This window comes from Hemibagrus wyckioides, linkage group LG09 (assembly GCF_019097595.1).
Source record: "Hemibagrus wyckioides isolate EC202008001 linkage group LG09, SWU_Hwy_1.0, whole genome shotgun sequence".
In the NCBI taxonomy this organism is placed as follows: Eukaryota; Metazoa; Chordata; class Actinopteri; order Siluriformes; family Bagridae; genus Hemibagrus; species Hemibagrus wyckioides.
In genome coordinates, this window is record NC_080718.1 from 19,823,297 (window position 1) to 19,838,686 (window position 15,390).

Here is a 15,390-nt window from a genome sequence, read left to right on the forward strand (position 1 = left end):
AAAGATCACTTACTGTGAGGTGCTGGAAGAGCCATGCTCGCATGATGTTGGTAGCCACCTTGGGGAAGATGCCACGCTTTTTCTGTCGCTTTTTGTCTTTGTCTGGGTCATCATCGTCTCCTGTACCAGGCGAGGCCACGCTGTTGTCTAAGCCGTCTCCTGGTCAAAACGAGAGCTCTTTAGAAACTGAACATAATCTCCTTATAGCCTCATGCACTTTTTGCAATGTAACCACACTCATGGACAGAAGGTTATTATATCTGAGTTTTGCTTTGACTGAAATAAAATCCATAAACCATAAACAGAAGGACTAAGTAAAAAAAAAAAAGAAAATAGAAGGAAATAAAATTGTAAAAGCAACTCTTCCTATGCAATTAAGTAGATTATATTGGCATGTTTAACATAAACAGGATAGAAAGATCTAACATCAAAACCTACAAACTTATAAACAAGTGCAATGTAAACACGGATACAAATACCGCCAAAATGATCAAACTTAAGGAACATTGGGAGAGTAAGTGGGAATTGCGCAGTGGTTTTTCATTGTTGCACTTGGACGCACATAATAGAGTGCAGTCCATCTCCCCTTGGTCCCTCCCCCTCCCGCCCGCTCATTTGCATGATAGGGGCATAGCAGCTTTGTGCTGCATTAATGCCTGTCAGCGTTTGATTTGGGCAGGAAACATGCGCATATCAAGGCAGACTGGCTTCCTTTAAACCCAAGTTCTAATCCCAAGCCCTCGCCTTCTTTCTCCTCCTCTGCACCATTAACTGTGCATTAGCAAAAATGATTTACTTTTAGCAGTCGTGGTTATTTTTTCTTGCCCTCGGGCAAAAATGCCTTGAAAGCCTTCCTTGAGGGCATCTAAATTATGTATCTGAAAAACTTCTCCACTAAGGCATAGCAGGACCCCGACATTCTCCAAATCCAGACTTGTATGTCTTCCTGTTTTTGGGGAAACATCAATCACATGCACCTACACAAGCCATAATCTCACATAAATATTTGAAGTAATAACATTAAAAAGGGGGAAAGAAAAAGGATCCGACTGGAGGAGTAATCACATGCAAAATACATGAAGACTACAAGGACAGTGCAGACGTCCCCCTTCTCTACATCTTTTTTCTTCTTCTTCTTTTACTCTTTCACTTTTTCTTCGTTACTGAGTTTTGTGTGTCCCTTTCATATCATTAGTGCAAAGGCACACATAAGAGTGAAACAGAGAGCTTGCGGAGACTCTGCTCTCTGCCTGGACTTATAGAAATTGCCACTGCAGACCCACACATGTGGGAATAGTGGACGGGGTCTGTGAGCGTTGTAATTGTAGAATGGGCATTCATTAGCAGCAAATGCCATAAATCCCAGGCTAAGTAAAAGCCCTTGTTCAGGAAAGCCTAAAACAATAAACTGGAGCCAAGCCGTAGCCTCAGCCTGACCGTGTGTGGCTTCCTGAGAAATGCTACCCAGACGGCGTGCTAATTCTCCAGTTTGCTCTCCACTTCAATAATAATAACATCACCCAAGGAGAGGGGAACCTTGTGTGTGTATAGAGGAGTTGTGGGGGTTTACAATGTCGTTTTTAGGTGTAGTAGCACAAACTTGTGTTGTTGTGGTGGTGTCATAAGCTGCGCCTGCTGTTGGCCACACAGTCACTGGTAGAGACCAGACGCAGAGAGGCCGAGTGGCCCTGGCCAAAAGGATGGCAGATTAATTTTATTGACGTTTCCATTTTCACTGCAACGCGATAGCCTCCCCCTTACTGGGGCCGGGCCGACCCATGCGTATTTACAGACTGACCTGTCACTTCATTACCCTCCAGCTCTGGCCGCTCCAGTAGGCTCAGCCTGCCTCCCCAGCAGGGTGAAATCAGACTCCTAGGCTTTCAGCAACTCTCTATCTCCCGCACAGAAACACACATGCACACACACACACACACACTCACACATGCTCCTACACTGTACACAATGTGAGTAGCTTGCATCTCAGCTATAGCTATACGTATAAGTGGAAGTGAGTTTCCATTTGGATGTATTCAGGGTAACAAAAACGTGTGAAGAAAGAAAGAAAGAAAGAAAGAAAGAAAGAAAGAAAGAAAGAAAGAAAGAAAGAAAGAAAGAAAGAAAGAAAGGAGGACAAACTTGCACACCCTCATTACATCTAAAGGCGAGTTGGTGATTTACATCCGCCCCCACTCCTTTCTTATGAGCCAGAGAAGAAGTGCTGCAGGGCAAATTGTCCCAAACACTAATGGCTTCTGACTGTTCCCTGGCAACTCTGGCATTTTAACCTGTGTGGATGTGCAATCTGCTAAAAAAAAGGGGCAGAGAGAGAGTGAGGGAGAGAATGGAAAAAAAGGGAAGGGGAAGCATCCCATCATCTGCCTGTGTGACACAGATGGGGATGGCTATTAGGAGGCAGGCGAAAGGCCTCAGGGAGGAGAGGTGCTGGAGTGTAGCCCCAGGCACTTGTGGAAAAGCAATGCCCTTGAAGGATGAAAAAAGCCAGGCCCTATTGCCCTCTTTCTTTATTCCCTCTTTCTCCTCACTCCATCCCTCTTTGTGTCATCTCAACAAAATGTGTCCCTGTAAGCATGCATGCATGGACAGTAAACCTGATCCTATAACACTACTAGAACAATTTCCAAACAAACGGTTGAAGTCCTCACTAAACCCTGATTAGTAAACTTTTACCCTCATTTTTGCATGTTTGATAATGTTTATACCTTATTAAAAGTCTTGGGTGTCAGTAAATATTAGCAGAGTTTTGGGAGATTTTGTCGCTGCCATTGTCCGCCTGTGGACATACCAGCCAGTGATATGTGTCCTGAATTCTAAGAGAAGTGTATAGAGACCATTTGCCTGCAGGATGCTACAAATAAGTCCTGCGGATATAAACGTGTTGGCTACATGGCTAGGGGGCATGGTATGCTCTAAAGTTAGCTTTCAGAAATGATGCTTGGGGCACTGTACCGAACTTTTTAAAGGCGGTCTGCCACCCAACATTCTGGGTCATGTTGTGGAAATATGTCAAAAGTGATTTGCCTCCAAATGCTACAAGATGTAAAAGTATATTTTTAAGTTGTTTGAGTTGAAGAAGGTATGACTGGAAAGACTTCTGCATGCTATCTACATCTACGCAATCTGTGCATATAGCTGATGTTCTCAGAGACCAAGCTTTGTCTTCACAGAGTGACTTAGCAGTGGATTTGCGTTTCGCTTGGCTTGGGCATTTGTTTCAGGGTAATGGAGCATAAATGTGGAGGCAGTGCCTTCCAGAGGCTGTGCTTAAAGTGACTAATTTAGGCCCCACTAGAGCTAAAGCTTCCCCCCACCCACTGGGTTATGCTGCTCAGCCATGTTCGTGAAGAATCTGCCATATTCAGCAGGAAAACACAAGGATATTGCATGAAGCCTCAGCCTCAGTGCTTAAACAAGAAAGCAGAGGGGTGCATGCTAGAGAGCAGTGACCCAAACCATAGTGCTCACCCTCAAAAGCCCTCAAAGGCAGAGGGAACAACGCAGGTCCCGTCTTGTTAGGCCATCTCCTCACCTCAGCCTGCAGCACTGCCCTACAGCTCCCTCCTCCCTTTTGCCGATTCTTCTTCAAGGCTCCCTCGCCGAGAAAGGGAGAAAAAAAAGAAGGGATTTAAAGCCTCTTTTCCCTCCTTTTCTCCTGAACCTTTCAGTCGGCATAAGCAGCATTTAGCACATTCAAGAGCCCAAATGGCTGCCAATGTGAGCTGTAGCAGGGGCTCTGCTTTCTTTGTCCACTGTCCCCCCTCCTCTTTTTTTATTTACTCAGGATTCACGCAGGGACCCTTGCCTGCACCCGGGCCACATGGTCCTGACACAGAGCACTTCCATTCACACTCCAGCAGGCCTCATCACACAGGCACACACTTACAAAACACACACTCATGTCCACTGCTGTATCGGCAGTTTAGCACTCTCTAAAGGCTAGATTTGACTGTACTCGCTGGTTTAGGTCACAGTTCAGTCGAACTCAGGTGAAGAGAATACAGGATGGGATTGCCCCAGAGGACCGACGTTTTATGGCAATTATTTCCTGAGCAGCAGTGGGCATGCTAGCCTGTAAAACAACAGCTTGGTAAACACTGCACTGTGCTAACAAATTAGGAGTGAGACACTGCAAGTCATTAGCAGCTCTATGAAACTTTTTTCTGTTTTTTTTTTCTCCACACAGGCAATTCAGTGTAAACCAGGAAAACTCTCTCTCTCTCTCACACCCCCCCCCCAAAACTTGTCTTGCCTTCACACACAGCTGCATCCTCTCTCAGTGTTAATCTCTATCTGTGTATTGTTTTTTTTTTTTCAGCTGCAGCACTAATTTGTAGTTGTTTGTGCTGAAGAACACATAGTTAGGCCTGCTCGTAAATGAAGTGGAATAAGAGGTTTAATGAGATGTCTTTTTGCACTGGGAGGATGCAGTGTGTTTGAGGGGGTTAGAGCACACACAAATGCTAGAGGCCCCCCAGCCCTGCCATCAGAAAGATAGCTTTCTAACATCCCAGGAATGCTGTAGATAACTATCACCTCTCTATTAAGGCATTGCCCTGACCCTGCAGCACAGAATGCCTCAAACCCAGAACAAAGGGAAAAACTGAACTCACGGTCACATTTGTGCCTACCTTTTCACCTCACCAACCCTCAAAAAGGGGAGGAAGAATAAGAGATAGACAGAAGGAGAAGGGAAAGAAGTGTCCTTCTTACCATTAGTTTAAAGTGATAATCATCTGCCAATAACCCTGATGTTTGGGGAAGCCCAGCTATGTATATTATCAAAGGCTCTGGGCTGGATAATTACAAGTGTAATTAACCTGCTACCTGTAACAACAATTATCTAATTACATCATAAATAGGGCCTTTGAGAGGCCTACAATGGCTGCTCCCGGCCTCTGATTGTGCCCCTGATTTTCCATCTCCCCCCCTTCCCCTCCCTTCTGCCACTCATTAGCCTGTTAATCACTCAGCACCGCTGATGATTTCATAAGTCACAAAACCTTTCATTTAGATCAGTCTGTGTGCGTGCCTAAATTAGCGGCCTCCAAGCGCAAAAGTCCTCACAACTGCCACAAGGGTTGAGAGAGGAAACTAAAATGACACTAAAGTGTTTTATTTTAAGATGCCAAAAACAATATGTAATGACTGAGACAGCAAATATGTGCATGTGGTGGCTGAACTGTCGCCTTGAGCAGAACTGTTTAAGGCACTGAGAAGTGTCTATGGAAAGGAGGGCTGCATCTACATCCCAGTGAAACAGGAAAGTTCATTTAGATGAGTTAAAAAAGACAAAGAAATGCAATAAAGATGTGTGAGAGAGAGACACTGAGAAACAATCAGGCTGTTGCAGATGTCAGGCTCCAATTTGCATGAATTGTAAAGGGATAAATTGCTGAGGATGAGAGAGCAACAGCGTACACCCCCCACCTCCTCTCACACTCCTTTTGGGGAGAACTAAAAGGCGCTGTGATGCCCATGACTGCCTCTCGCTCCAGAGACAGGGATCAGAGCCTAATGAAGGGCCTTGGGTCTAGACCAAAGATTTCACACTCACTGACTCTCTGACAACTCCACCCCATTCCCCATTCCCTAAACCAAGCACACAGCCCAAGCTCTTCCTCCCTGTTTTTTTCTAAATCAAATTGCTAATTGGTCCCAGAGGTTATCGAGGTGCACCCAGCCTCTCAGCTCTCTCTCTCTCTCTCTCTCTCTCTCTCTCTCTTTCTCCCCATCTCTATCTTTCTGTCCCTGTACACTTTGATGGCTGCATTATTATGGAAAACAAATAACGACTGAGCCTGCGTGCCTGATTGCCTGTATCTCGAGCTCTTGCTATTGGCGGAGGCGGAGACCTGCGGAGCAGAGCAGTTTCACACTGCAGTAATTAAAGTGTTAATTACGGCAATAATTAGCAGAGCAAATTACATAAATTCTCACCAAAACAGGATTCATATGCTGTGCAAATGATAAGCTGAAAAGCTGTGAAAAACACCAAGAGCCCAGAGAGTGAGAGAGCAAGAGAGTGTGTGATTTGAAAGAAAACAGAGGCGGAGAGAAAAGAAGTGTGGATTTGGCTGCTAACGGCAATATGGCTTTATTAATTCCTGGTAAGGGAATATCAAAGTCCTCTTCAGAAAAGAGAGAAGAGCTGCAAAGAGAGTGAGAGCCTGTGTGTGTGAGAGAGAGATAGAGAGGCTCCCTCATTCCAGTGCTAAGACTCAGATTTTACACATCCCTCTAGCAGATAATATTGTTGATAGTATGTCACCATATTGATAGTATGGTGATTTTTTTCCCCCTCAATTAAGCTGCAAACTTAAACAAATACATAAGTAACCTTGTGATTTTTAAAGGAGAGTCCATCAAACAATGCCGGATGTTGCCATCAAAGAAGGTGCTCACGGAGGCAGGTTTTTTTTAGCCTCACTCATTTGGACGAGCGAGGCGAAAGAGACGGGAGAGTAAATGAATTAAAAGGTTTATAAATCAACAAGTCAACCATCAGATTGTAGCCTCTGCTCGGTCGACCCTCTCATCAGCTCACTGCCATGAAGTTTTGCTCTGAAAATGTCCTGGAGGCAGGGAACAAAGCGAGCAGAACTGATTACTGCGCTGCGGCCCCACTCCACTCCGCTCCACCGCCTAAACTCTGTTTGGCTTCCTAATGAGCTCACTAAAAACCCAATTCATCACCCATAACCCTTTTTCAACCCTCCTTGAAATTCACTACACTGGGTTCAGAAGAGAGGTGGGTCCTGCTGGTGTGAGGGGGGTGAGGAGGAGGGGTGTCCCTGCGTTCAGGAATGTCCGCTTCTCCCTCAGAGGGACAAACTCGCTCCACTGGCCCCAGCATCGAAAGCCTTTCACATTAATACCCTTTCGCCATCCCTGGGAAGACAGGAATTTGGTAGGAAGGGAATGTGGCAGAAGAGAAGGCGGGGGAGTGGGAGCCACTGGACACCAAATGGAGGCAAGAACAGGGAAGAGGAGGCTCTCTCAGTCAGGAGATTCGACAGTGATGACAAACAGCTGAGGGAAAGACGACTGTGAATTCCTCAACCATCAGGCACAGTTGGAGGAAAGAAAGAGCATGGTGAGAGTGTGTGCGTGTTTGAGAAAAGGGTGTTGCAGGATAGCTAAACTCCCACAGTTCCTCATTACATGAAGTCGGAATGATCCTCTTGGCACCCGAGTTGAAACTGAGAGATTACTGAATTGATGAATCCTCCGTTTAAAATGCAGCTGTTTTATTCTGCTTTAGTAATTAATTCTTTTTCCAATAGTTTATTGATTAAGTGTAGCCCCTGATAAAGTTCAAACCCAGAAGAGTCCCCCCTGGGCCGGGGCCGTGTCGGAGTCGGAGTATAAACTTCTTCCAATTCCACCTGCCTCTCTTGCACAGTTTGCCTTCATAAATTAGTAAGGCCTGTGAGAAGCCATGTTAGCTGATCACCACTTTTGTCTTCCCTCTTGCTGCCTTGCTTCTCTTTACCATTTGACCTTTTTTGCTCTCTCACACACACACGTACACAGAAATACAGTCGCTTTTCCCCTGCACCCAAATGTACCTTGCAGAAGCAAAGAACACTTCTAGCACAAAAAGTCACTTTGCATTCTTTTTTATCTGGCCTTTTTTTTTTTTTACCATACAGCAGTGAGCCCATGATCAGCATAGAGAGATAGAGCACGGCTGCCTCTCTAGGGACCCAACTAGCAGAGAAATCAGATACTTCTTTACAAGATTCAGGCCTGCTCACGTCTTGTCAAGACTCACCTACCGGCTCCTTTACAAGTCAATAACCATGGCCTGCTGTCCTCCCCACAGACATTCCTGACTGTAATTATCATTTCCAAAAAAAAAAGCGTGCACTCTTTTTATTCTCTTCCAACTTAAAGGGAAAACCCTCTCCAGAATTCCCTCACTGCTCTCAGGAATGCTTAAATATAAGTAGAAGATAACCGAAATTGAAAGTGTAAATGAATTAATTAAGATGGAAATATCGTAGCAGAACCATGTCCGGTTGGCTTAATGCCTTGACATGAGACAATTTTCCTCTGTTAATGGAGGTAGCTGCCAGCTTTTGATGAGCTCCTCGCATCCATAGTCTGCAAGGTAAGATCAGCAGGTCATTTTATTACAGTCCAGTCCTGGCACTCTGTCTGACTTTAGAGCCTTGAAAGCTCTTGACAGTAAAAATTGCACTCGGGCCATAGCTAAGATGGCGAGGTGCTTATTACCACAGTGAGAAATAAGAGTTTGGAAGTCCAGGGCTCCAATTATTGCCACTCTAACACCTTGACCTGCCCAAATGAATTATCCCACACATTACTCGCATGTTTCCTTAATTAGCTGCCTGACATTAAGAATTGGAGAGCCCAGGCTTTTCCTCAGGGGAAAAAAGTGTGTATTGAAAAATGGAGTAGCAGATGATGACAGTCACATCGTAAGTGTGCTTTGGCACTGTAACTTATAGAGAATTGGCTATAATATCTTGAACCTGTTCCTCAAGATATCATTATAATGTAGCACGTTTGTAATGATGACATTAACAGGCACCTTTAAAGTAACTGCATGGTCAGAAAACATCTGATGCAATTCCTCACCACTATTATGTCTCTTCAAGACCATTATTTTCTTTGCTTTCGTCTTTTTGTCTTCTTTTGTGTATCTTCTGGTTCTTTCTTTCTTTTTCTGGCCCGCACTATTGACTTTCCAATTTTTCCTTTCCCATCAGACCTCAGAAGCAGAAGCTGAGGAAGTCGCCTGAAGCTCATGGACAGAGTGTGTAGCTCTGAATGTGCACTTATCCAGACAGAGAGACAGACAGGCAGACAGACTGACAAACAGTTATCTGAGAGTGAATAGCCAATATTGAGCAAAATGTACTCAGCATATAAAATCAAGAGGAAGAGGAGTACAGATGTGGTGGATGGTGGGAATGAGAGCAGCGGTGGCCATAACTGCTCCTGCATGCCTCCGGAGCCACAGGGAGCACGACTCATTTTCTGTTACAACAATGGAGCTGGATGGATGCCCACACAATGGCAGGTGCACTGAATAGCAGGCGGCCATGGCAGCAGGGAGCAGCTCCCCACCAAACCGGAGCTCTTCGGCTACATAACCTCTCCTGCTCTCCGTCTCCACCTGGCTCATCTTTACTCATAAAGGATGAAAACGATCTCATGAGGGTCCGAGGAGGAGGAGCAGTAGCAGCGAGGCCTTTGGGGCAAAAAAAAAAAGACCAGTCCTATATGCTTTGGCCTGATCTAGCGTTTTCTTTTTTGTTATCTTCCTCTCCCTCTTTCTCTCTCCCTGTGTCTTTCTTTGTGTAGTTTTTAATAGTTGCGGAGTTTGTTCTCATGCGCCGCTTAGCTGTCCTCCGGGCCATGTGAGGGGTAAAGTCAGCATTCCCCCACCTTCACAGCATTCTTTTTTAGGGTCAGGGGGTCAGCCTCCACAGATGTCTCCACCAGACAGGCAGTTGTCTGAGGACTGCATCCCAGAGAGTAAGTATTCGGCCCAAACAATGCAGTTCTACCCTCATTGAGGGAGATTTTTGTGTGCTTTTCTTTTCACTATCTACATTAAATAAAGTCTTCTAATATGTTTGCTTTTCCTCTTGGAATTGACTGAGCAGGCTTGTGGAGATGGCTACCTCGACTCATTCCTTTTGTATTTCTTTCTTTCTCTCATTTACTACTCTTCTTTTCCTAAGCTTCCTGCAATTGTTCTAATGGAGCCTTACTCATTCCTGTTTTACTGTCTAAGGAAAGATGGGTTTAAAAAAAAAGGAGAGAGGGAACATGTGTTGTCAGGACACCGAAATCAAAACATGGCAGTCATGGAACTTGCAATATCCAGTTCATTACTGAAGCCACTTTAACAGCAGTTATAGTATTAAAAAAAGAGAGCTGCTACATTTAGGTTAAGTCAGAACAAATGGCATCAAAAGCAAATTCTTTAGCCAAGCGGCTTTCATTAAAGGCAAATCAAGCTCCTGTATGTTGAGTGAGTAAAACAATGCCAGGGATAGAACGCACAAAAGACTGGGTGCGTTTAAGAAACGTGTTTTGCCTGAAAACATGGAAACTGTAATTGCAGCAAGCCTTTAGAAATGCAGCAGCCAGGCCATTTCTGAATAGTATCCCTCTTTTTTCATCTCCTTTCTTTGAAATCATGCGTGCATGTGTGTGTGTTTTTTCCACTCCTCAAAACAACCCCCTCTATTCTGAAATTGATAACCTTCTAAATGAATTATCGTAATGCATAATGAACATTATCTCCCCCCAGGCTGTAGCCCTGTTTGGCATGTTGATTTGTTTTGTTTCACATTACCCTCCGTTCTTTAAGAGTGCTCACTGCTTGAGGCGTGTAAATAAGAAATTATCCTTGCTTCCTAACACTCCTAATACCTCCTTGGGGTAATTAGAAATTATTAGACTGCTGCCTCCAATAACAAGAGCTAATGGCACTAACTACTGTCAAATTCAACACCTCCTCCGTCCCTCTCTCTTCAAATGGAAAAACAAAAGCTCTCCACTGTGTGCAGACTGCAGGGCACGAGGCCGGTATTCTTCCCCAAACAAGCACCCCCACGCTCAGAGACTCATTATAGCACACAGGAGAGTGGAAATCAGGCTATAAAATGAGCTTATCTGTAATAATGCCCAAAAAGATTTGCATAAATGTGTTAGCTGTGCCGATGGAAGCAGGCGGGGGAGAGACAAACTCAAATCTGCCCATGCTCTCGTTCTCATCCTCCCACTCTCATGAGCTGTTCAGTCTGACAGGTACCTGTAGGGTATGGCTGCTCTGTTTAGCTCCATCTCCACCACACCATGCATGTAAAGACTAAAGACTCTCAACCACAGGTTCAGCAACTCTCGCTTTCTTCCAGGAAGCCAGTCTGTGACTGGGGCTCGGACATTAGCAGAGCCACAGGGAAAAGGAGGCTGGGTGGATTAGAAGGCCAAGGGAGGCAGAAGAAAGAAGAAAGTGGAATGAGAGTAAGGCCCATCGGACAAACACAAAAGGGTTGATGGGAGGGGGGCCTAGGAGTCAGTGTTAATTCCCAAATAAGTACACCTTAAATGGCCTGGATGAGCAGTTAGGCACAGCTTTGCAGTTCCCCTGCAGGTGTGTCTTTGAGTACAATGGCCTCTCTAACCCCTTTGACTGCTCTAATGGAAACGCAGCAACAAACACAGGTCCAAACCGACACAACTGCAGCGACTTCTGTCTCTTCCCTCGTTTCTTCTTGGCTTTACTTTTGATGAAAACTCACACAGAGCAGCAGCAGAAAAAACACCTGCAGTCAGCGAGAAACAAAATCTGGTTGAGACAGGAGTGATCGGATTATTACCCCTTACGAATGACTTCTTAGCTGACCCCCTCAGGCATGGCTTGCCAAAACAAGACTGAAAAAATTCCAGTGCAAACTGGTGTCTTTTTAAAGGGCCAGCACATTGTCATGCTTGTAAAAATACAGTGGCTTTAATGGAGCACACGGAGCCCCCGGGGGTGTGGTCTCAAATCCCTTTTAGCCATATTACATCAGGTCCTGTGTGTTCAAAATCACCACCAGGACATGAAAAGGACTGGAGAGCACAAGATCTTCATATAGTCCACCCCCCCACCCCGCCCGTTTTTTCCACTTTCTTCTTGTCTTGCTCTCACTGTCCTGCTGTAAAAATCACTCAGCTCTATATAGTGATGATTGATGATTGTCCTGCCCCGATAAACCTCCTTATTTTAAAAACGTATGGATTATAAAAACTTCCTAATGGAGCACAATTTTCATTGAAATGTAGCTATAATTTCAGAATTTTTCATGCACTTTGAACTGAGTTTACTGACTGGCCAAGATTAGGACAGAAGGAAGGGGGGGGGGGAGAGAGAGAGAGAGAGCCTGAGGGTAAAAAAAGACAAAAGACAGGGTGTGACAAAGGTAAAGGGGGTGGAGAAGCAAGAATGATGTTATTAGAAGTACTCTCACTAACTTACTGGACAGCATTTAACAGTGCTCTGCTTTCTTTGCCTATAATGTATTTTTCTTCTAATACACTAATCAGGCATACATGTAGAGTGTGCAAAAGAGAGCCGGAGAGCATGAGAGAGAGATGATCATTCCGTTTAATCGCTCTCTGGAAAAAGGCCAGAGTCTATTATAGAGAGAGAGAGAGAGAGAGAGAGAGAAAGAAAGAGAGAGAGAGAGGGGGGAAAGAAATGGAGAGACAAGAGTAAAGAGCGTAAGTGGGAACGGGAGAGAGCCTCTGAGCGCAACCCCTTGAAACAGCTCGGAACAGAGAGGACTGAGTGGTGAGGCCTTTTCCCGTAAGCGCCTGTGAATGCTGAATCCAGCAAGAAACGCGCTCTCAGAGCACTATCTACATTAACTAGAGCTTTCCCTTAAGATTAAGCATTCAACATGAATAATTTACTCAGTTTTATGCTAATGGGAGTCTGAAAGTATCCGCTATGTTGTTCCCCCCCCCAACAGCCCATCTATACTCAGTGTTCTCCAGGTCACTGTCTTGCTTATAGATATACAACCTAATGCCTAGGAATCCACAATCTACAGCATCATATGATGTTTCAGGTCAGCTCTACATCACAAGATGGTATGCTGAATCACAAAACAAACTTATCATCAAATAACAATTAAGAAAACTGCATGGGTAGTTGCTGTAAACAGCCTACATTTTGGCTCAAATAGAAGCTATTCTCCAGACACCTGTTCCATCCAAAGCCCTTTTGTGCATGAGAGATTGTATATTGCCTGGCAGGGTATTGCACACTGTAGCCTTTGCTGGACCATTGGGCTGTACTGAGCCTGGGCACTGTGTAAAAATGATCAGTCCTCCAACAGCTGGGAGTGATGGCCATGAAACAGCAGGCAATGCTGCCGCTTTATAGTTTATCTTTTGTTTATGGGGCAGTATTCGGTTTTAATTATTCCTCTAAATTATACTCTTAACAGGCATGGAGAGACAGGCAGCAACTCCCAAGCCCCCCTCACCCCCTCACCCCCCCACCCTCACACACACACACGCACACACACACACACACACACCTAACAGATTTCATTGTGAGCCAGGGGCAACAACAAACACACACCATGGCCTCCATCTTGATTTTTAATGAAGCTGGAATCCTTTCTGTGTTTTCCTCTTCTTTTCTGCCCTCTTACATTCTGTGGCACAGACGTTGCAAGATTGCTGAGAAAGAAAACAGGGAAAATGCTCTCTATATCCAGAAACAGGCCGAGTCAACAGGCCTTGTTCAAGCTGGGAGTTGTGCCCTCATCAGGAATAACTACTTATAAGAAACTTTGACCTTACAGAGAGAGGCCTTAGGCCAGGAGAGGCCTGCCACGCACTCAGTGGCCTAAGTGCAATCATGCACCCACACAACACTTCTACACTCTATGCTCTCGCCGTGTCATCAGGGATGCTCAATTGCTGAAAAAATCTGCAAAGTGTGCTTCTATTTAAGTTTATTTATTTATATCCTATAACTACAGTAGAAACTGCGAGCTTGTGCTTTCAGCAGTTCAAAATGTTGAAGCTGTTAACCGGTTTCATCAAGTAAAGATCTGAGCTAAAGGAAAACTAATGGCCAACTTGTTCAAAACTGTTCATAAATCCACTCTGGCTATTAGTCTGAAAAATGTTTTAGGCTATATAATCTAATCTAATATCTTTCCTCATGCAGGGGAGCAGGTACAGTTACAGAGTGAGTCAGCAGATGTGCTTTTTTTACTTTTTTGTTTTTTTTTACTTTTTTAACTATTTATCTTTCAATTTTGATATATCAACAAGTACAAACAGGGACTGATTACAACCACACAATATCAAATTTATTCCTCCCTCCATAGATGTGTGTGTGTGCAAATAATATAGTACTGTGTAAAAGGCATACAGTGGCTTCTGAAATAATTCAATTAAATGTTTATTACATAAAAAAGCACTAAAACAAAGTCAATATTTTGTCTAAAAATGCATCAGATACATTTTTAGTGGTTTTATAAGGCTGGCAGGTTTTTTTTTTTCTAAGCATCTTGGAGAACCTGCCACAGGTTTTTTGGGACATTTTGACTGTCTCGCTTGCCTGTGATTTTGCAGATAATTTCTGACAGCAAGCATTCATTTATTCTAAAATGTGGTCTATTATATGTGTTCTATATTTTTCTAACATTAAAACATGTCCTGTTACAGTTCATTTTGGTTGGAAATCTAAAATTCCTCCCCCCCAAAAAATTCCAGAAGTCAGAATAAACATCTAAGATAAATTAGTCCCTATGATTTAAGCATGATTGCTAACCTGTAATGTACACTCTTCCTTATAATAATGACTGAAGGAAATAGTAGAGGAATCAAAGAAGCACCTCTATCTATTTCCTTCAAGCATTCCTAAGAGATCAGACCATTTATGGTTTTACAGAAGGTTTTTTTTTACAGACATCATTTAGTTTTCTTTTTTTCCAACTGGCTATTTCTTTTCATTTTCTTTCTGCTAACCTACAATTGGCCTGTTTTCAGCGGAGTGTGGAAACTCTTCACTGATGAGCAGCACGGGCCGCTGGGAAGCAGCCGGAGCCGTTTAGTGCAGTAGAGCTACGTCCAGCCAGGCCCGGGCAGGAGCTGGGAGTCAGTGAGTGCTTCAAGCGTTAACGTAATTGCAAGAATGTGAAAAATGAGGCGGCAGGGCTCCTGAGCAGAGCGAAAGGTCATAGCGAGCCTCACACAAAACAACTGGCTGCAGGGACAGCCTCATTAGAGCAGTAAATCAGCTGCCCTCTTTTTCCCCCCTCTCTCTCTTTCTCTTTTTTTTTTCTATCATTCAGAAGAAAAGAAGGTGTGCTTTCATGCTGAAGTGCCTTTGGGCTCGGCTGGGTCGAGTCCGGCCTGAGCACTTTACACCGTACCGTAGCCATCTTGGTCTGTATCGATCAGCCGTTACTGGATCTGGTGCACAGGAGTCGATAAGTGCTCTGTAGATTACAGGTCACTTGTACTTATGTGTGTAAGATAATCAATAGGCAGTGCATTTCTCTACTCCTCTTTGCTTTCTCGGGCCTTTCCCTGCCTCCCTGCCCTGCCTGAGAAAAAAACAATAAAGAGACTAATATTTGCTCTTACATTGCACCACTGTGCTATTTGGATTCTGATGCATTTGCCTATTAGCTTGCAAGCCGTGCGTGCAACAATTAATGAGGATGGTATATGATCATGTAAGGCACTATAATTAGACAAACTGATTAAGTGCTGATGGGAGTGTGATATTAGCTTTGCCTCTAGAACTGTGTGGTAAACATGTAAAAGCTGCATCATTGATGAGCAAGATGGTTAAGCAGTGATGATACTGCT

The 15,390-nt window shown here is 44.2% G+C and overlaps 1 protein-coding gene across 10 annotated transcripts in view; it reads right to left on the bottom strand.

The window, feature by feature from the left end:
* meis2a (Meis homeobox 2a) overlaps nucleotides 1–15,390 on the bottom strand; it is a 67,713-nt gene that overhangs the window by 39,807 nt on the left and 12,516 nt on the right. For 8 of the 10 annotated variants that reach the window (XM_058400115.1, XM_058400113.1, XM_058400112.1 and 5 more), the window contains exon 9: nucleotides 14–159. In XM_058400115.1, the coding sequence (XP_058256098.1) occupies nucleotides 14–159 (146 nt within the window). The remainder of the gene's footprint in view (nucleotides 1–13; nucleotides 160–15,390) is intronic. The other 2 variants (XM_058400114.1, XM_058400111.1) reach the window with 1 other exon arrangement.